Raw genomic sequence first — 22,422 nt, forward strand, 5'->3', positions numbered from 1 at the left:
ACATGCTATGAACGTATATGGACCCTCCCTTATAGCCAAAAGATTATGGGAATCGCCTTCCTCCAGCTATGGACATAAATAGGCTGATAATATTCAAGAATAATAATAACGCATGCAACGAGAACAGACTGAACGCAGGCAATCAAAAGGTAATAAAAACAGTGCGGATAAGCTTACACTGTTCTATTAGTTACTGTATATGCTGCTACAGTACATTTGTGACATGCCTTGAGCCAAAGTGCAACATCGAAATGCAATGCACGATCGAAACGCATTAAATTGAAAACGCAAGTATAAACAATCGTGCGTAGCAAATGTATTCACTGGAATAATTTCCAGATGCTCTGCCGTGCATGTCATGTATAATTGAAGCCGAAAAGCAATCAGAATGTAATGAATAAATCATGTACGTGTAGCTCAATTGAATTACACAGCTACTGCAGCAACCGCATCCCGATATGCCGTGCAAGTGTAGAAAGACAAAACGAGCAGCATGCAGATCGTACCTTTCGTCTGCCGGGATCCGAAAGAATTTTATGCCGGTGTGTCGTGAAGAATTCCGACACCACTCAGCGCAGCACGATTTGTGATGACGGCGAGAATCCATGGATGCGTCTGTTTGGCTGAATCTTGCATGGGTTTCGCTAAAACAAACTTTACAGCGGTAAAAGCGGCCTTCGAGACACCGCAGGCTGTAGCATACATGGGCGCGCGAAAAGAAACGCCCCCTTTTTCGCCGTGAGAGGTAGGACGACTGCGCAGTTCCCGTTTTCCACTTCGGGTGACGCTCTTATTTTCGTAATCTCGAACTGCAACCTTTAGGTTCACTTGTGTAGTAAAAACTCCGGAGCTAATGAGTAACCTAGTAATAAATATAAAATAGAACAAGAACGTTCATTTAGGTAGTACAGCTCTCAAACGTTAGGATCGCTGCGGTCTCGGGACAGAAAAACCGCGAAGTTTCACCGCCCAGGTTCATTCGACAACATTTTGTGGTTGTGGTCGGTGGAGTCATTGTCTGTGTCAACGTAATCGACGCGGGTCTCTAGCGCTCTGTGACAAAGCAACGCAACACTCGGCTGTGAGTACCAGTGCCTCTTACTTCATTGCATGTGCGCAGTAATGCCCAAGTGTTGAGAAAATGTGGTCACTTACCTTTCGAAATGGCGAGGGCCTATGTGAACATGTAGCGAGGGCCTATGTGCACGTGGGACGGACGCATCAGCAATCCGGCTGCAGTCCCTAAATGTAGTGAAACGTTTTCTCGGGCTTGTAGGGGGGGGGGGGGGGGGGGAGGGTCGCCGAGCTGAGCAGACGTGCTGCGAATGAGCTTCGCAGTTTTCGCTAATTGTGCCGCCCTATACTCCGTTTCATAAACCATGTGCAACGCTGTCAAAGCTAGCGCTCTTGTTTGCGCTGTGTAGTGCCGCGACGAAAAAGTAGTGCGTCGCTTGGGGTGTACGAGAATCAATACATGCTTCTCGGGAAACTTCTAAGCATACATATTTGTCATCATGTTAAAAAACAAACGCCTGTGTTGTCGGATAAACAATCCAAATATGCGAGTTGGTAATTTATGTTTGTCGCTTTCGTATCAGGTTTTCGCTCTCCGCGCCGCCGTTTTGTTTTACTTGTTGTGGCACAACAGCTTCGAAAAAATGCTACATAATCTATGAATTAACGTCATCTTACACGCAGCACTCGCTCACATCAACGAGGTAAACCGACAATGCGGTATGATCGCGACAAAATCGCCATGCTGGTCAAACCTCGGTGCCAGCTCGGCAGGTTCCGGCCCTCGCAAGGGAACACGGTATGCTACAAATGAATAGATACGTGCAGTTCACTTCCGCGTGCAAGTAAGTTGAAGTTACTGAAAAAAAAAAAAACGAGATTTCGAATGGAACTCGCAAAAATTATAAAAAAAAATGGCACCACGTGGATTCAAACCCATGCACTTCAAAACTACGGTGAACTCTCCGGAGCGACGCGTCAGACCACTCGACTACGAAACCGCGCGGAGCAACATGTCGTGTTTTCTTTACGGACAACTTGCCTAGCCTTCACAGCGTTGGACCTGATCTATGAAACGGAGTATAATTGCTTCCAATCGTAGTGTCCGTGAGCATCCCTGGACTCGATTGATACCATTTTTGGTCCGGTCAACCGGACTTTTCGTCAATTTTCGACGTTTTCTTCACTTGTGCGACGCTAGGCTTAGCACGAGTACGGCCGCGGCGCGCAGCTGCGTCGGCCGCCCGGCCCGACTCTTCATCGCCGAAGATGGCCTCGGCCTCATCGCAGCTCAACGCCGTTTCCCACAACCGTTTCGCGGCCCTTGCTACGGAAGACATGGACTTTTGTGCTGGCGGCAACGACACTACGGCCAACGTTTTTAGATAGCGGCTAGGTTCCTTTTGGCGTTGCACAAGTGGTTGCCAGACTGGAAGGGTGGTTGTTGCCAAATTGCCGCTAAATTTGGCCGAAAAGTTTTCTGTACTTGTGGCTTCTCCGTAAGAGTTTGGTGCTATCCGCGGTGCATTTCTTGGCTGAAAATTTTTCTCTTGTAGTTGTGGCATTTCCATAAAAGTTTGGTGATGTCCGTGGTGATGTCCGTGGTGCTGTCCGTGGTGCATTTCGCGAGTGCATGAGCGACGCTGGCCGTTTTAATTGACGGAATGAACCGAGCCTAGCAGAAGTCGCGCGTGGTGCGGCTGTGCAATTAAGAGGCCGTTTTAATTAACGGAAGGAACCGCGCACAACAGAATTCGTTTTATTTAAGGAATGAACCGCGCCTAGCAGAAGTCGAGCGTGGCGCTGCTGCGCAATTAAGAGGCCGGTTTAATTAACGGAATGAACCGCCCATTACAGAAGTCGAGGCGTGTTCTCTTGCTGTGTGCGCAGCTGTGCGATTAAGATATCGCGTCTCAGTATTAGGGATTGTGGGGAACACTGAACAGAGTCACAGGAGGTGATGCGCTGCCCCCCTCCCCCTTACTTTTTTTTTCCTTTCTCAGCTGATCGTGTCGCGTCGACCGCGCGCTACGACGGGACCGCGCGCTATTGGACTGCGCGCTATTGGACTGTCGAAGACGCCACCGCTTTGAGCGGCAGTTCGACCTGCAGACAGTCGGGAACAGCACAGAAGCGGCCGCCGACATCCGAGTGATGGGGAATTTGCAAGGACCTCGGCTTAATTATGGTGAACCAGGATGCAGTAAGTCGTCACGTACAATCGCCCCGGCAAAAAAACGAGCAGACCCACACTTCAGGTACAATGGTTGCAGGAAACAGCTAGCTGTCCCAGCTCCGCGGGACATTCACGATGCAGGGTAGACAGGGGCAAGGCTCCTTTTTTTGCCTCTCGAGACGTACTTCGTCGTTGCACGTCTCATCGTGAAAGACCCTTTCCTTCGATTAATGGAGGTGATCGCTCGCCTTCCAGACATACATAGCTGTAGCATATCCGACATACCCCGATTAACCAGCCTTGGAACGCTTATTCATCACATGTATACACGAGTCTGAACGATATGTCTTGTGCTGACACAGCTAGGGGAAGCGTAGCGTCCCCCGTCGTAGCGTGCGGTCAACGCGACACAATAAGCTGAGAGAGAGAGAAAAAAAAAGAAAAGTAAGGGGGAGGGGGGCAGCGCATCACCTCCTGCGACTCTATTCAGTTTTCCCCGTAATCCCTAATACTGAGACGCGATATCTTAATCGCACAGCTGCGCACACAGCCAGAGAACGCGCCTCGACTTCTGTAATAGGCGGTTCATTCCGTTAATTAAAACAGCCTCTTAATTCTGCTAGGTGCGGTTCATTCCGTTAATTAAAACGGCCTCTCCGTTTTAATTGATGGATGGATGGATCCGTCCATCCATCCATCCATCCAACGATGGATGGATGGATGGATTTTCAATTTTTTAGATAAATAATATTTGAAATTTTTGCCTAAACGGCGATTTCATTCCCGACACCGTTCACCCTAATCCGAAAAGTATTTCGATGGAGTCACTCTCAGAGTGCTTTTCTCACACGACAGCCTTCGGATTCAGCCTTTTGTCTGCCCAGGAACTTCCAGGAACTTTTTATCTGGGTTACCAGGCTTCAAAGCTTTTTTTTTTTTTTTTCGTGCTGCTCCTCAGGTGAATAGCAGAACCCATAAAAACATATTTTGTGCATTAGTCAAGTATGAAATGATGCGAGAACAAGACTTTTGAAAGCCAGCGTGAGAAAGACACAATGTAGGCTTCACTTACAGAATTTTAATTGAGTTTAATAGAGCAGCACATTTTAGAAATCTTAATCACGGTAGCAGGAGTGCAGGACCTCTAACTTTAAGCTTTTGAATATATTGGCAAGAAATCTGAATATACGCAATTCTGTGTTATGAATTTGTTTCCACCTATAATTTATACACATTTTAAGAGCTTCTAATTACACAATAGATGAAGAGAGCTTCTTAGATGACTACATGAAAATTTCAAGTAGCTAAAACATTGCTTTCCAAATGCCCATTATGCCTACACACAGGCCGACAATGCTAAGCGAGTGAAATTAATAATTTGCTCACCATGTATGCCAAAGATCCGCCACATGCTGCGATTCCAGCTGGCCCCGTCACAGGTCACGGAGTCAACATACAAGCCCGCTCGTTCAGCCAGGACGGTGTACTCTACTATGATTTTTGCAAGTGTAGCTGCTTGAACATTGCCTTTCGAGGCAAAAACGCCAAGTATTTGTCCAACTCGCTAAAAAATGGGCAAGAACAATGATGGTGCAAGATTACCATGTTACTTATGTCATGTGTTTGACAGTAGTCTCTTTTTAAAACAACTTACCGGTGTAGGGTTGAAACAGCACAACCATCCCGTGGTCTGCAAGCACACCCTTGTGGTTACTCGGGGTCCGCCAGCTCGACATTTCGCTTCTGTTGTTTAGGTGCCGGTTCTTGGTCGCAAATGTTTCTCACCTTTCGTTTCACCGCCTTTTTAGGTACAAGATGTGTCGGATAATCTTCGAAGACCGTAGGGACAGCATCGGGCTTCAGACGTGGCTTGTCTCGGGCGATTTCGTTGACGACACCGTTCACCGTAGTCTGAAAATATCGTTCGATGTAGCCACTCTCAAAACGTCTTTCACACACGACAGCCTTCGGCGTCAGTCTCCTGTCTGCTCTCTTGATTTTGCTCTCCCATTCTGCAAGCCGTGCTGGGTCCGTCGGTGCGGTGAACAAAGACACCTTTTCCTCGTTCGAACGATATCCGCTCCGGCACAGCGGCACAAAACACGTCCTTTCTTTGCATTGCCGCTTAGCCTTCAACATCTCGGGACGTTCCTGCCCACATTTTGCGACGACGAACTTGACACTACAACAGGTCGAACACTGACAGCTGTCAAACGCTGAGCAAAGCATGGGACGACAGGAGCTTGGCGGCTCTCATGCACCCACTCGTCCGGCAGCGCCACTTGCGGCCACTGCGCGCAGTCATCACGTGCGGGGCCACCCTCTCTCGTACGGAATGCGCGCGCTCCGCGCACTAGCCAGTATATTCTAGGCACTATAGCAACGCCAAAAGGAACCTTGCCTAGATAGCTTCAGTTGGCAAAGCGCGCGGCATTCCACTGGTGTGGGGCGGCTTACCGCAATCGCCAACCAGGCGGTGGCGCTGCGGTAGCGTTAGGATTAACTCTTTCCTTACCGCCAGGAAAAGACCCGTTGTCATGTGGTGCAGAAAAAAAAGTTTATCGTTATATAACAATGTTTTTTTTGTTAATTGTAGTATACCAAAATGTAGACAAATAAATGCACTTTTTAATGATATAAATACAAAACATGTGTTTGCAACACAATAGCAGAAAAAAAATCCCAAACAACAAATTTTTCGCAACTACCGCAAAAAAAATGTGGAAAAGTAAGCATGGTGGGCACAAATATCTCGGTAAAAAAAATTCAAGATATGCGTTTTGTGGCATATTTACATAGCTAACTATCCTAAAAGTTTCAACAGTACACATAAAAAAATTGTTAGCACAGCAGAAAAAAAAAGTTAGCACTTGTGATTACGGGACAATTTTCTGAGGGTGCAAGAAAAAAAATTTTATCCGCAGATAAAAATATTTTAGATGTTCTGCAGCCCATGAAAATTAGAGGAATGAATGGTCTAGTTATTTCAATAAATTTAGAACAAGTTTTTATTACACAGTAAGAATAAAAAAATAACAAAAAATTCTCAAGGACACAAGTTTTTTTTTTTTTTTTTTCAAAAAAAGTGGGTGTAACAAGCGAAAAGATGGCAATACAAATTCTGAATATACACTGGTTAGGTAGTAGTAGTTACTTCTAAAGACCACAGAGGTTACAAGAGTACGCGTAAACAACTGCGAGACCACACAAAAATGTTATCCCTTGTAGTGGCGGTGCCACTCGCCAAAGCAGTCTCTGGTCGCGATGAAGCACAAGTAAACGCCACACGTTTCACAAAAGACACTCGTCTTGTGCTCAACCTTGCGGCTCGCATAGCAGAGCTTGCAGTTGCGCCTCGTTTCCATCACTTTTGGCTTGTGCGCAGACTCTCGAGGGGGAGGGGCGCTGCCAACACCTGTGGCTTCAATTCCCAGTAGCTGCTTCACAAGCTCCATTCGGAAGGCAAGCTGGTCATAACGAGGCGCTCGGTGCAGTTCTGGAATTTCGGGGTGCTCTCTCCTATGGGCCTCAAAAAGAATAAAACTGTTCACAACAGCGATGTCGATGCAGTGGAAGAACAAAGTTTTCCACCATCTGATGCACTTCATCAACACATTGTACGATGCGATGAGCTGGTCTGACCTGTCTACTCCAAGCATGCCTGCATTATATTCTTCAATTAGTCTTGGTTTCCTAATTGGGACTTTCTTCCATTGGCCAGCGACCTTTACTTTCCGTGTTGCAGTCACATGGCTGTTCGCAGTATGGGCAGTGCTCATCATGTGCACCGCGCGTCTGTCCTTCCATTGAAGGTACAGGACGCCTTGATGCCGCAGCCAGCGAACATCTCCCCTCTTGGCCTTTTTCTCCCATGTGGAGTCCTTCAATTCCGCAGGGAACGTGCGACGATCCTTCCGTGTCGTTCCACAAGCAAGAGTCTTCCGCTCCAGGAGGTGTAAAAAAAGAGACGTGGACGTGTAAAAATTGTCCATGAATAGTGTGTATCCCTGGTCAAAATACATTTCGCACAGGCTAGTCACGACATCAAATGCGAGTCCATTTACGCTCAATGTCTCACGCTTCCCGGTGTAGACACTAAACTGCACTGTGTAGCCGGAATTGGAGTCGGCGAGGACCCACAGCTTGTATCCCCACTTGACAATCTTGTCGCGAAGATACTGTCGTATTCCCGAACGGCCTTTAGATTTCACCATTCTTTCGTCGACCGAAACGTAACGGTCTGGCTGAAAATGGAGTGCAGATGCATCATTGATGTGCCGAAGTAAAAAAGCAATTCGGTGCAGCTTGCCGTCTGTAGCGGGATTGGTAGCTTCGTGATCCGTCACGCTCAGCATACCGAGGAAGGAGAAAAAACGTTTTCTTGGCATAACCCCACGTGGGATTAGCCCAGAAAACAACTCTGCTGTGCTCCAATAGAGGTGCAGCAGAGGCAGTTGCACTATCCCCATGTAGATGAGGAGTCCGATGAACTTCATCATTTCATCTGGGGAAACATTTTTCCACGATCCGTCGCGTTCCGAGTACGTTGGTTTCTCGAGAATGTGCGCCCAGGCGTATTTATTTGTGTTCTCGCACATCGCTGTGACGAGTTCCGTTGTGAAAAACATCCAGGGCTCGAAGAAACCGACTAGCGCTGCTCCGTCGCGCTATGCCCAGATCGACTCCCGGTTTCCGTCTTGGACAAAACTGCACGCGCTGTGCAGCGGGAGGCATTGAATCGCGCCCATAGGACGTAGAGACCCTGCGGATAGAGATAATAACTGTGACAACACGCTCGGTCCCCTCGCGGGCGCTCAACAACGCGATAAATCCCGTAAAAAAAACTCGCCGTCGAGCTGACGAAGACGTTCCCGGTGTGTTGAGGGCCTCATCGCTGTCTGTGCTAAACTCCGATGATAGGGAATCTTCTTCAGGGCCACTGCTACCACTTTCATCCAAAAAATCTACTGTAACAACACTAGAATAACGAGAAACACGACGATTCCTTTCAGACCCAGCGCGCGACGCCGACGCCGTGGCTGCCGCTATCGCCAGACGCTCGCTTATCTTCCAAGCAAGGTCAAAAATCACCGGGTCTCCGGAAACCGAAACTGACACGGGTTGTGTGCTTCCTGAGCTTCATTTCAGATGGTGCCTCATGTCCATTAGGCGCGTTGGGGCGCGGGAATTTCAACTTGAACCCATCGATCAGATTGACCGAAATTGAATAGGCGCGGTAAGGAGAGTTAAGGTTCCTAGATGAAACAAGGTAGCGTCACTCATTGTTCTCGATCCGTCCTCCTCACTCTCTCGATTACTCCTCTTTTTCTCTGCCATCCCCGCGTCTGTAATTGGTGCATTACTTGCACGTGATCTTGCAAATGGCTGGTGGTGTTATTTATTAATATGCAAAAGGTTCAAAGCGAGCACGCATGCGTATATGGCCCCAGCCGGATTCTCGCCGTGACCAAAGACAAAATCGTAGCCAGAACATAAACTGAAGAGCAGGAGCGTTTCGGTGCGCGCTAAGTCGACCAAGATTGTTTCGCCATGCTCGTTCAATGCAACATCTGCGTTTTTCAGCAATGTTGCGTTGCCGTAAACAACAGAAAATGGTTTCGCTCTGTTCAACTTACCTCATGCTTTCCAAGATGAAGCGCACCATGAAGTGCAACTATGAACCATTTCACGCGAATGCTTTCGTGCAACTCCGTCAACGTATGTCGACGCGGATCTGCGAAGCGAGTTCACTTGTTGGTTTTTATTGAAACACCAGGCGCGCGTCTAATGCGTGTCTAGTGCATGCCAGTTGGTACAAATACATGTGGGTATGCACGTATACAGAGCAGCTGTAGGTTGTAATCAACGCACCTTCAGAAACATTTCACTCTTGACCAGTTCCCGCTTGAGCCGAAACGCGCTGCTTCGAGACACCGCACCAGTAGAACTCTCACTTTTCAGGAAGTTCCCAGCACCGTATCAGAATCACTTGGCATCACGATTGTCCAAATGGGCACATTTAAAAAAAAAACGTCATCGCAGTGCTGCTGGACAAGTGTTCGTACCAGTTTGGTCGTAGTTTTTCTTGCGTGTGCACAAGCCGGTTGTAATCAATCGTCACAACGTCGCGCCCTGTGTCCACTTACAGGATCCAGCAAGAAGCACATTCACTGTGTCACAGACGAACAAAACACAATCTGAGAAGTGGACTAGTTAAAACTGGACGAAATACCGCGGCCGTGGAATTAAAATGTACTACGGGAGATGCCATGGCTAGTGGTGTACAGTATAGAACTGCACAACGTTGCCGGTTGAGTAACGCACATCCCGCTTGCTCTTGTGCTGTGCCGTTTATGTTCATATGTTCATAAAGGTAACTGTTTATTCTACGTCTTATTTCGTTCCATTTTGTTTCATTTACATCTATTCACCGTAGCAACAGAATCGAAACATTCGCTTTTGAATGAAAGTTTTAAACCTTCTAGGGGGCGCTTCAGGAACATAGGCGAAGAGGAAAGGGAAAGGTGTCGCTACCTTGGAAACTTGTTTCATCTAGGGACCTTAGTTAGGATCGATCTCGGCGCGTCGTCTGCTACTGCTACAACGGGAAAGGTGCCGACAGGAGACTATTGCGGTGGTTAACTCTTTTATTTGAGAAGCAGAAGTGAAACTTCGCTCGCGTTTAATTTTTACCGAAAAGAGCTTTTTCGTTTTTTTTTGCAACATTATAACTAGAAACAAACAGCACGTAAGACATGACAAAAAGAAAAGGCAAACTGTACAGCGCGCTTACCTTCATTCCTGTTCGCGTTGTAGCCGGCGTTTATTTTTGGCCAGTATATGTGCAAATCGCCCCAGGATCCCGTAATGCTCAGCGATATTCTAACCTTACCAGAACATGTGTTACACGGCCAAAATCCGCTGAAAAGCTTAGAAAATCAAGAACCAGCAAGGAAGCCAGAAAAAAATTGTTTTGTAATTTTTATTTGACATCGTGAAACTGAAAGCAGCAGCTGCATTACTTACAGGGACATATTTACAAGGGTTAAGTGGTCACAGTTGTACTGCAAGCCTTCACATCAGCTTCACTTTCTTTCTAGCAGATGCGACTTTTTCTGAAGAGCTCAAGCTTTTACAAGTATCTCTGGCAGCGAAATGCAGTGTTAGCACTATGTAGGAGTGAAGAAGCTCTGCCGTAGTGGTGACCTTGTGAACAGAACAGCCCACACTAGTAATGTCGCAGTCTTCAAGAGCGTCGAGGAGGCTCCTAAATGTCTCCGAGCAGAGCCGGTTCTTTTGCAGCTCATCCGAAATTTTGGCTTAGATGCCTCGAAACATACAGAAGAGAAGCAGCTCTGCTGTAGTGGTGACCTTGTGAACAGAACAGCCCACACTAGTAATGTTGCAGTCCTCAAGAGCGTCGAGGAGGCTCCAAAATGTCTCTGAGGCTCCCGTGCTTTGGAGAGGCAATTTGAGGCTCCCGTGCTTAAATTCCCTCTCCAAAGTGAGAAATGCCTCCGGGCACTCCGCATTTTCGGACTGGATATTACATACACAGTCAGAACACCTCTGATGCTTGAGGTAAGAGCGGACAAGATAGCCGCACAAGTAGTAAATAACACAGTCCTGTGCTTGTGGGTTTGGAGTACCCATGATCAGGTGCTGTCGGTGTTTCATTCTGTGCAGTAGAAGAGATTTCAGCCAACTTCGCTCGAATAGCCTCCTGGAGTCTTTCGTGGGACGACAGTGTGTCCTTTCTTCCCCTTTTCATGCTGTCTGCAACAGTGGCAAGCACAAAAGTCTGCTCATCACTCACGTTCCCAGTGACACAAGTGCTGATTGGTGTATACAGGCTCGGAAGCCTATATTATATCTGTGCAAAGCTGATTAGGGTAGGGTGATCCTCATCCCCTCCATAACTTCTTGTCAAATCAAAAAAACCTCTGAAAAAAAAAGGAAGACGTGTTTTTTTATAAAAGCAATGTGTGCAAACATGAACGTGATAAACAAAAAGAACAAACGGCTTACCTCTAAAGGATCCTGGTTTGGTTTGCCCGTGAGCACATAACGCGCTCCTTTAGAGAGATCCGTTATGAGGTCCCGTACTGATGCAAGCGTAACATGAAGCGACTCCATTGTAACTTGCGATGTAAACATCACTGTCCCATTGGTGATATGGTTTTCCTTGGTCTTATTTACAGCATCAAGGAACTCCTGGATGACCTTCAAAATAAGCCAGTGAGCAAATTAATTTCACAACAATGCAACAGATGTTATGAAGCATTATCTGTACTATTTCACAACAGTGCAACAGATGCTGTAAAGTATTATCGTTACCTCAACTTCCTTTGACGAACTTGTTATTCCAAACTTCGGAAGCTTCACATTCAGGGCATCGAACAGGTTGTTCACCATGAGGGTGAATTGAGCAGTTCCATGGCAGTCTTTCAGGTCAGACTCCTCTAACGGCTGGTACACTTTTAACCCAATGGCAGTGCTTCGGCTGAAAAGCTGAGAACAACATATATGAAAAATTTGCGGCTTTATTTTTATAAACAAACATTTATGCATATAAACAAGCAGTTGTCAACTATGAAAGGCATCTAAATATGGTAGATAGGGCATTTTTGTTTACCTGTACAGCCAGACTCGCGTTCATCTTTCGCAGATTGTCTGGGCTCACGTGCTTCTTTGTCAATTTCGGAACCACCTGAAGCTGCTGTTTCCCATCTACTTCTTGGAGTCTTCGATAGTGGTCAAAGTTGATTTTATGTTCACCGATCTGCAATGTTTAAAAACAACAATGAGACGAAGAAAGGTGTTCCATTGCAGAAGCCACTCCTTAATTCAGAGTTGCTCACGCATGAAAAATAAGTAAAAACATTCTAATCTACTTACCATGCCATACTTGTGGTGCATGAGATTGTTCCTTATGCACTGGATGATGTGCGGTACATCGCACAGGAAGTAGAGCTGCTGATCAGGTACACAAGGATGGTCAACTCTGTGTTTCGTTTCATGAAGCTTGCCTTTGATAACAAAACATGACCACATGGCCTTGTTGGTGCTGGCACCATCGCTGATAACAGCAACGACTGTTGCATTGTGCTTGTGTAACTGCAAAATGGCTTCTAAAACAAGCCTAGCTAGCACTCTTCCAGCGGCTGCATGTCTCGTAGCAAAACTTGCAATTGGTTGCACCCAGGAGTGAAATAAAGGCACAAACATGACTACCAAAGCGTGGTCGGCTGTTGTTTCCGAGTCATGACCATCTCCATAATCAACGAAGCCATCAACCTTGTAAGTACTCGTGTTAAATGCGACAACCTCTCGCACCTTCATCTCGTCCAGTACTAGCGTTCCGTAGCATTGTACTCCTGCTTTGTTCATCATGAAGGCCCCAATACTGTCAAGAGATACCTTGTTGAAGCCGAATTCACATGGCATTCCTTTCATCATTTGTCTCAGCCTTGTGGTTGTTGGAAGTGGCATGAGCTTCATTTTTGACATTAGTCTATAAGCTCTTGGGCTTGAAATTCTCAATAGAAGACAAGTCGTGAGCCATTCCTGTTCATAACGCCTTCCTCGCGGCGATTTCGCCTTTGCGACTTTCAATGCTGACCTAAAAGCAAGTTGCTGTGCTTGCGGAAGACTTTCCACTGCTTTTTCAACTTTGCTCGCTGAAGCTTTAGACAAACGGCGTCTCAGTGTAGACGCTTCTCTTCTAGCTCTTTCGCGAAACACAGTGGCCCTGATGGCCTTTTTCTTTAGGTTTTGAGTTTCACGTTCAGCCTTCTGTTTTGTGCTTTTTTTTTTTTAGGACGACGCTTCATTCTATCACCAAAGTTTTTTTTTGCATGGAGGGCACAAGTGCTCACCTGACAGCACCATGCATTTCTTGTTTCGCCATACACCCTGCCTTTTCATGGCTGCCTTTGACGATAAAATACCTGGAAACGGCTCACATTTACACCCAGGGCAAATCTTGAGCGCATCGATGTAGCGAAAAAACATTGTTAAATTCTTCTGGCTTGTTAGCAGGGTCGGAATGTTTCCATCTTTCTCGATGTAGCTGCACGGCGGAACAAGCACACCTCTTGAACTAATTTCAGTCGCCAAGTCTTGCCGGATTACAACCGCCTTTTCAATGTACACAACGCCCCCAGACTCTTCGAGATTGTAGAAGATAACTTGGATGGTAGAAGCCCTCACATTCCACGAATCAAATGTCGGGCTGCCCTGCACAACAGCAAGCCAGGGCGCAGTTCCTAGCGTGATAATATCGGTGCATTCATCAACATCCATGCCATCACATGCGTCAGTTTCGTCATACAAATATTTATCACTTTGGCTGGAAGAAGCTTGGGCGGAAACCACTGACCTCGCTTTGGGGGGCTTTCTTGCCGACTTCGGCACCGTTGGTTTTGAGAGATGCTTAGGTACGTTCGGAAAAATTCGAGGTACAGCGCGCTCCTTCAGTGTCCATCTGCCTCGCGGTATCGTTACGGTTTGACCGTTCACTGTGTGCTCGTAGTAGCTTATGATGTCTACAGGCTCGAAATGAATGTCACAGACGTACGTTTTTGGCGTTGCCTTAAAGTTATTCTGTGGAATCGCGTTTTGCCATGCCTTCTGTAAGTCGGGGTCCTTTGGGGGCTTGACAAAAGTCGCGGTCCGGGATTTGCAGCTGCCGAAGCATACCCCGAACGACAGCCGGGCGCGCTGCACGTCGGCATGTCGAGAATCCGCGCTGACACTTCACGGTATCCGCTGCAAAGAGTTCATACCACTGTAGAACGTGTCCAAGCTGGAAGTACAGGCGTGATGAACGTGCGAGCGCCAGCAACACACCAAAAGCACGTGTCTGAAGCAAGCGTCGCCGCTACTCACTGCTTCCCAACCGATCTCAACGGAACGCCAGCGCCACCTTTCGCAAGGGCGACAAAACGACACCGCCTCTCGAAGCGAGTTTGCAAACTGAAAAGTATCTAAAAACGTTGACTACGACCACCGACACGATAAACGACCAAGAGGTGCTAAGCAGCACCGGCCGCACCGCAGTCGCGGTGCGCGGCAACGACTTACACCCAAGCGACATCACGGGATGGAAATTCTCCAGAAAACAAGTAAGCCAACGACTTAAGCCCCAGCTTAACGAAGTTACCCAAAGCAGCAAGCCAACTCCGCAATTTAGCGAAGCTCAAGCAAAACGTATGATAGCGAGAATCACTAAAGCGTCCCGCATGCCGCTGAATTTGCCGCGGGAAGAGCAGAAGATTGTAATACGACCGAGAGGAGGGCTATTCCTAGCGAAAATCGAAGCTGACATCGTAATGCCCGCAGTCATAACAGCAGCCAACGTTCCCAAGACTGCAGTGAAAGCAGATACGATTTGTACTAATCCCACGCAGAACATCATTGTGATCAGCAAGCCCGATGAAGGACGAGCACGTTACTACGCAAGCGTACGCTCCCTGTACATTGGGGGCCGTAGCTACGAAACGCATGCCTACTGCACCGCGCCTCACGGCACAGTGAAAGGAGTAATCCGTGGCATCGCAGTAGAGAACACTGCCGAAGATCTGCATGAGAATATCGTTAACCAAGGAAACCCGCAGGCCCTCGAAGCGCACAGGATTGGAAACACTACCTCCATCGTCATTTTGTTCGCAGGAACAAAGGTTCCCAACTACATAAAGTACGGCTCCATTATAGTAAAGTGTGGATTATACAGACAACACAACGTATGCAAGACATGCGGCAAAATCTGCCATCGAGCCGATGTATGCCCCACGCCGGAAACCAAGATCTGCTTTGCGTGTGGCACGCCTGACCTGGCGGCAGACCACGCGGCGCGATGCAAGCCACGTTGCAAACTGTGTAATGGAGCCCACGCCACGGGCACGGAAGGCTGTACGAACAAATACAAGGTGCCCTTCGTAGTTACTCAGCGCAGATGGGAGCGCAGAAACGCGGCGTCAACGTTTTCGTCGCAAGACTTCCAGCAGCTGCCACCGCAACAACAGAACGAAGCACGTCTATCAAATAGAGGACGCAGCCGCTCGAGGAAGCGGGACAAAAGCAGGGGACAATTGGCGAGCCACGGCAGAAGCACCGACAGCAAGCGCAGGGAATTACAACCGCAACCAGCAGCGACCGGGCAACGTGATAAATGAGGCCCAGGCAGTCAACCCGCAAGCAGCGAACCGCAATCCACTCAACCACGTAGCTGAAGCGAAGGACAACGCCATCCAGTCACTACGCAATGAAAATGCCCAGCTCAAGCGATGTATCGCTGAACAGAGAGCTCAAATGCAAGAGATGAACGTTAAGTTGAACGAACTCGTCAATGCACAGCAGCAGCAGCAACAGGTGACTGCTCAACAGGTGCAGCAGCAACAGGTCGCCGCTGCAGATTCAACCAAGACCCCCAACGCCAACGGAAAACAACACACTCAGCCATGGAGGTACAAGCCCCAGTTCCTACGGAAGCTAACAGCGCAGAACCCGAAACGATCGACGTTGCTAGGACAAGCGAACCGGCACCCAAGAAGCGAGCGCTCGAATACGCACGTGAACGAAGAGTCAACGCTAGGCTGGACAGCCTAGAAGAACGTCAAGATCGACTAGAACAGACCATGAAAGCCAACTACGAAATCCTGAGCCAAGCCATCAAAGTTACTAATGATCGCCTCGATGCAACCAATGCATGCCTCGACACATTGGTGACACCCGTACATGGCATGCAGTCTACCATACAAGGAATACAGACTAAGTTGGATGCACTAATACACGCGCTCATGGCGTCAGGACTAATCCCACAACAGGCCTTCACCCTACCGCAATAATGGACGGGACAATGGCAACAGGCACTGCTAACCACAGAAACAGAGCACAGACACAACAGCATCATCTCCTCATATGGCAGTGGAATCCCAACAGCATACAGGGTAGAAAAGCATTGCTACAACAGTACATACAGCAAAGCACCGAGAGACCCGACGTTATAATACTACAAGAAACGCACAGTGAAACCCCACCGACGTTACAGGAGTACAGATCCTTTGCGAAGCCCCCTTGTGCACGAACAGTTAGGAAAGGCGCAGGGCAGGGGGTCTGCACCTTGGTAAAGAAGAATCTAACTTCAATAGATCACGAGCTGCTACCCAACGGTGCCATCGAGCACAGCACGGTCGAAATCGTCACCGGGAAGTGCAAGCGCCGTGAAAGCACTTTCATAATCAGCGTGTCAACAAATAGTCACGCCAACGATCCGCGCGCGTACTACGTGGCAAAGTATCCCCACCGGCCAAGCACGTACGCAGCAGCAGTCATCGCAGCAGACACTGGAGTACTCGCAACGTCGGGAAGCATACGGTGCAAGTCGCCCACGCAAGCCGAGGAGTTTGCAATCGCACTGGCACTAGCGATCCCGGATTTCCGCACGGCCCTCAGCGACTCGAAGACGGCAATAGTCAACTTTGCTACAAACAACGTCCATGGAACCACTGCAAGAGTATGTTCAACTATAGCAAGACCGGAAACCAACATTACCGTCAAGTGGTTCCCTGCGCACGCCGGGGAGCTGGACGTGGGCCCGAACCGCAACGAGGAAGCAGATACGGAGGCACACGCGCTAACTAGCCGTGGGTCTCTGTCAACGCATTCCTCGGAGCCGCAACGACCCGATGCCGAAGACGGAGAGTATTTTATCACAACCTACGCCGACGTTCTGCAGTGGTACAGAACAAGCAGACGCCTCTACCCACCGCCTCATCGAGACCTACAATGCAGAGAAGCAGCCACACTACGGCAGTTGCAAGTACAAGCCACATGGACCCCCGTCTGGGCAAAGCACGTTTGCGCGGAGGTTTACACTACTGATGTATGCCAACACTGCAAGAAGGCGCGAGCCACCCAGAGACACCTCCTCTGGGACTGTGCACCACCGCCGGGTAACCAAGAAGTAATGCCAACTGCCATAAGCAGCAAAATCATCAGTCGAGAGCCAGGCAACCAAAGAGACGTGGTCCAGCACGTGCTTAGCATCCTGGAACGCCAGTGGCCGAAAGCGGCGCCCCCCCGGGATTGACGCGAGTAGGTTGCTGCTCTGGGACGTCCGAGCACGCTAGTGTCTCGCTTTAATCCCCCTACCCCTTCCCCTTTTATGCCGGATCGTCAATAAAGTTGTTTCACTCACTCACTCGGGCTTGTAGGTCTTTTGAACAAAATTGTAGCCCATAGCAACAGGACAGACGAAATGGCAGTCGCGTGTTTGACTGCATGCTCTGCGCTACCCGAAGTTTAGTTCATCAAGTGCCGAGACAGTTCATTTGCGGCAGGCACCAAACTTGAGAAGAATGGGTATTTGAACAGCACATAGCACTCAAAGCTTGCGGGCGTAGCGTTAGCGTAAGGTTGTCAAACGAGATTTAGACCTATCGACGACATCATGACCAATGCCTTTTCAATATGCTGTATATCTGCAGGTGATTTGACGTTGGTTTCTTGAAAAATATCAGCGCTGATGTAGTTGTTGTACAGTGAAGTTGTCACGTGTGGCCTTAAAAAAAAATCGACCTAACCCACGTAAGTGGGAATCCGCGTTAAGCCACGAACGCACTAGCGGCGCCGCTTTTCTGCCGAGCATAGAGGAATATCTGCCGCCGACCCAATCGCTCCTTGCGCTATTTCTGCCGCTGGATGGATATGGCTGTACTCTTTAGATCGGGCGGTGGATAGCGCCACCAAGCCGAAATACTGAATAAACCAAACACTAAATTTTTTTTTCCCTTAAAAAGTGAGTTTGAGGATTCGTACTTTGCAGTGAAGAGTTTAATTTTCACTCGTGCCTTGACTTTAGCCACCAATCACATAACCTCCTTCTAGTTAAGTCTACCCGCTTAGTCTATTTTACCCTCCCGGTCCCTAAACCCCAGTGCTTTGAAAAACTCTGCGCCATCATCCAGGACTATAGGGTGAAGCCCTTTACGGAACATTATCAAGTGTTCGGCAGTTTCTTTTTCCTCTCCACACGCACTGCATACTGTGTCTACCCCTTCGATTTGGCCCGATATGTCTTGGTTCGCAATACTCTCGTGCTGTCCTCAAACAGTAGAGAACTACCCCGAGTATTATCATAGATCCTTTCCTTGGCAATTTTCTCCTTAAAAGTTCGATAGATCTATAGTGTGGACTTCTTAATCATGCCCATTCTCCACATGTCAGTCTTCGTTTCCTTCACTTTCTTTTTAACCGATAGTTCTTTTTGGGTTGGCCACCTGCTGTTTCCACAGTGGCCTATTTCACAGTGCCCTATTTTTCCACAGTGCCCTATTTTTCATCACTGCTGCATTCCTGTTACCTTTAGTCGTCACGTGTATTTCGTGATCCCTCAGGTACTCGGTCCCATTGCTTATCCATACGCCCAGATATTTGTATTTATCTGTTATCTCTAGCGTGACCTCCTGTATTCTAAGCTCACTACCTTCGTTGTCATTGAAAATCATGACTGCTGATTTTTCCTTACTGAATCTAAAATCTAACCTATCTCCCTCATTACCGCAGATGTCCATCAATCTCTGCAAATCTTCCTTGTTGTTGGCCATTAGCACTATATCATCTGCGTACATTAATGCTGGTAGTGCCTGATCAATAAGTTTTCCTTGTTTGACTAAAGAGAGGTTGAAGCCCAGTCCACTTCCCTCTAATTTTGCCTCTAATCCTTGTAGGTACATCATAAATAATAAGGGTGACAGGGGGCACCCTTGCCTAAGCCCCCGTTTTACCTCTGCAGGCTTGGATACCTTTTTTTCCCACTTTATAACTACCTTGTTACCTTTATAGATGCCCTTCAAAAGATTAGTGACTACATGTTCCACGCCTAGTGTGTCCAGTATTCCCCACAATTCCTCTTGAACCACGCTATCGTACGCTCCCTTGATATCCAAAAATGCTAGGCACAGGGGCCTGTGTTCCTTTTCTGCTATTTCGATGCACTGCGTCAGTGAGAACAGATTGTCTTCCAACCTCCTGTGTTTCCGAAACCCATTCTGCAGTTCCCCCAGCACCCCCTCATCCTCTATCCATGCCTGCAGTTTTTTTTTTATAATCTGCATCGCCAGCCTGTAGACCACTGATGTCACTGTTATAGGACGGTAGCCTCATCCTCTATCCATGCCTGCAGTCTTTTCTTTATAATCTGCATCGCCAGCCTGTAGACCACTGATGTCACTGTTATGGGACGATGGTTGTTTATGTCAGCTTTGTCCCCCTTTCCTTTATAGATCATGCTTATTCTGCTAAGTTTCCATCCATCGGGAACTTCACCATCGATGATTATTTTGCTCACTGCCTCTCTCAAAGCCTGCTTAGACTTCGGACCTAATGTCTTTATCAGCCCAATTGGCTGATAAAGCCGAAGCAAAGTGCCAATCAGCGACATGCGTGGTTGTCGCCATAGCAATGCACGGAGCTTGTTTTCTTTTTTTTTTTTTCGTCTGTCATTTTTCTCACGCCGTCGTTTTCTGAAGCACGCTGACAACGGCACCACGGACACCGAACGCTTTTTACAGGAGATTAGACTCTACCCCTTCTTATATGACAAAACGATGCCTGATTATAAAGATAAGGAAGCAAAAATGATCAGATGGGATATTATAGGATCTATGTTTGGATTGACAGGTAAGTGGGGATTGCGTGGCTCATTGCGTGTTGAGCGCAAATGAATTCTCTGTTTTATTCACTCACTTCGCGGCGCATTTCGAGAGCGGCGACGCTGAAGCAACAGCAGACACGCCATCACGGTAACGTTGAGCGTTGCGAGGATGTCGTCGTCGCCGGCCATTGTTCACACGATTGCACCGTAAAGTCGGAGAGCTCAGAACAGACGACGAAAAAGCGCGCGAAATCTCGCGAGCCGCTGTGAGACCGCTCGAGACTGTTGTCACGTGACTCCCGCAGATGTGGCCAGCGTGCCGCTTTTCACCGCTCGGCGGCGAAGACGCGCGTTATGCCGCGGCGGCACGCTTCCCGCTAGTGTGCTCGTACCCTTATGCGAAGCATGCGACCCTCGTCGATCCTCGTTGCAGAAGTTCATCAGCAAGACCTTTGCTTGCCCATACACTACACTAGCGAGACTTGTGCCATGACATCAGCTCTAGTATGCTGCGTGTTGCACGTGACGGAGATGAGGCGGCATGATAACTCACGCCAATGACGTGCATGGACTTGCACTACTGGCCTGCGCTATGGTCTGCTGAGAAGGTCAGTAGACCTACGAGTATATTTATCATGCCACTGTGCTCCTGCAAGAAATTCATACCCAAGATGACCTGTTTACTACACTTGGAAAGAGTAACGAAAATTGCGACTGATAAATCATCGATCTTGATTCTTGCGTTGCACTTTTCGGTAGGTGTTAGGAAGTCTGAGCTCAGGCCTCACAGGCAGCGGCTGGCGCCGTGAACGGGTGTTTAGATGAGCGGAAGTCTTTGTGGAATAGATTTGGAGCTGTTAAAAGGTGTCCTGGACATGTACCTCGCAGCTCCACCAGTCTCACGACGCAGAAACAGCGGAAGTCTTATATAGGAGAGCGCATTTTAATTATATGCAAGGCACTCGCGAAGAACACTAGCCAAGAACTGTCTTCCTTTTTTGCTGTGCGAGCTCTTCCCTGCTGATTGAATGCAGCAATATCAGGGGCCCCACTCAACTACGGCTTTTTGTATATACATTTGCTAATAAAAATTTCTTCTCTCTTTTCTTTTGAGAATTTTCAGATAAGTACTAGCATGAAAAGATGAATTTTGTTTCAGAGTTGGAGTATTGTATAGTCTAATAATCACGTCAAAGAGTTCTGTACAACAAACATGTCGAAGCACTCTTAAGTAAAACAAATTATGTTCCGTACTTTGCCTAACCACATAACAGGAATGCATAATTTTTTTCAGGCTTCATTGGCACTATTGTCGCACAACTCTTTATGACAAAGGCCTTAAAATTCTCTATTCTTTTTTTTTTTTGCCTCTATGGTACCAGTGGCAGTGAGACCAAAGGCTGGGGCTGAAATGTTCCTGAAATTGAGGGCTGCAAGAAAAAAAATTACACCATATCCTTGGAATGAATGATGATAAATGGGCAAAGTGTCTGTGCTTCCGTCCATCCCTGTGCATCCGTCTCTCTCGTTCTGTCACTCACACTAGCGCCACCTCTTAGTGAGTCATTCAACCAGGTGATTATGAACTGGTCGCAAAAAACGTGCATTGACAGACTCGCAGCTTTAGGAGCTTCACCCTTAATATAATCAAGCGATCAATGTTTTAGACAAGAGGTCGGCAACGTTTTGAGGTAGAGGGCAGAGTTGCGTGAAGCCCACATGGTCGTAGGGTGCGCAGCAAAATTGGGTGAGGATGTGCACTTTGCAGGGAAAAAAAATTTTGGCAAACTGTCAATTATGACATTCAAAAGTGGAATATAAGGCGTAACTTTGCAGCACACATGTCACAAGGTTGCAAATATTGGGCATGATATAGCAACAACAGAAACCACTCATGTAATGTGAATCGCGGTACTCAACATTTGTAGCCATCTCGTGAAAACGTCAACATCAAGATCGCTCGTCAACAGGCTCTGAAAGATGTGGAGGTGTTTATCGTATCGTTGTGGAGTGGGGGAGGTTGATTGGAGGGGGGGTGGACCGCGCAAAACTGCCCTGATAACTGTAGCTTGCCATGTCGTGCTCTACAGTCTGGAAGGGAGACCACGAATATACAATATTTACGTGAAAAGTTAGCACCTTGAGACAGGGTTTACCAAATTCAGTGCATTTGGTGATGCCACACTGATGTGGCTTGCACAATCTTGTATACGGACAGAAATTTGCATAACTTGGGTGGCCATTTTCATCTGCAGTGACAGAAGAGACAGAAAAGAACTAGAATGGTTGGTGTACGAGAGAGGTCAGGCTGTGCCGCTTGTACACCTTAATAGGTGCGTGTTGTGTATATCCTGACTGGAAGTGAGTTCTGCTAGAATCTTTTGTCTTTGCACATTTGGACATAGATAGCTCTGTACTACTTCGTTTCAGTCTTTTCGTGTGAGAAATGTTCATACTGATGTATTACTGCAGCGAGATAATGTATATGAAGGAAAAGATAAAGATTTGACGTGGAAGATGTGAGTACAGTACATGTCCTGTCCATATATCGTTTTTTGTATTTATTACCATGCTG

At 47.6% G+C, this 22,422-nt stretch overlaps 2 protein-coding genes across 14 annotated transcripts in view; one reads left to right on the forward strand and one right to left on the reverse strand.

The window, feature by feature from the left end:
* Positions 1-1,808, reverse strand: part of LOC119186319 (uncharacterized) — a 68,158-nt gene extending 66,350 nt beyond the window's left edge. For 9 of the 10 annotated variants that reach the window (XM_075883949.1, XM_075883944.1, XM_075883955.1 and 6 more), the window contains exon 1: positions 507-892. In XM_075883949.1, the coding sequence (XP_075740064.1) occupies positions 507-607 (101 nt within the window). In that variant the 5' untranslated portion in view covers positions 608-892. Of the gene's footprint in view, positions 1-506; positions 893-1,155 lie in introns of those variants that run through there. The other variant, XM_075883946.1, reaches the window with a different exon arrangement.
* Positions 929-22,422, forward strand: part of LOC142786321 (uncharacterized) — a 286,022-nt gene continuing 264,528 nt past the window's right edge. For all 4 annotated transcript variants that reach the window (XM_075883956.1, XM_075883957.1, XM_075883958.1 and 1 more), the window contains exon 1: positions 929-1,081. The gene's annotated coding sequence lies outside the window, so the exon portion shown is untranslated. The remainder of the gene's footprint in view (positions 1,082-22,422) is intronic.

This window comes from Rhipicephalus microplus, unplaced genomic scaffold, assembly GCF_043290135.1.
Source record: "Rhipicephalus microplus isolate Deutch F79 unplaced genomic scaffold, USDA_Rmic scaffold_22, whole genome shotgun sequence".
NCBI lineage: Eukaryota > Metazoa > Arthropoda > Arachnida > Ixodida > Ixodidae > Rhipicephalus > Rhipicephalus microplus.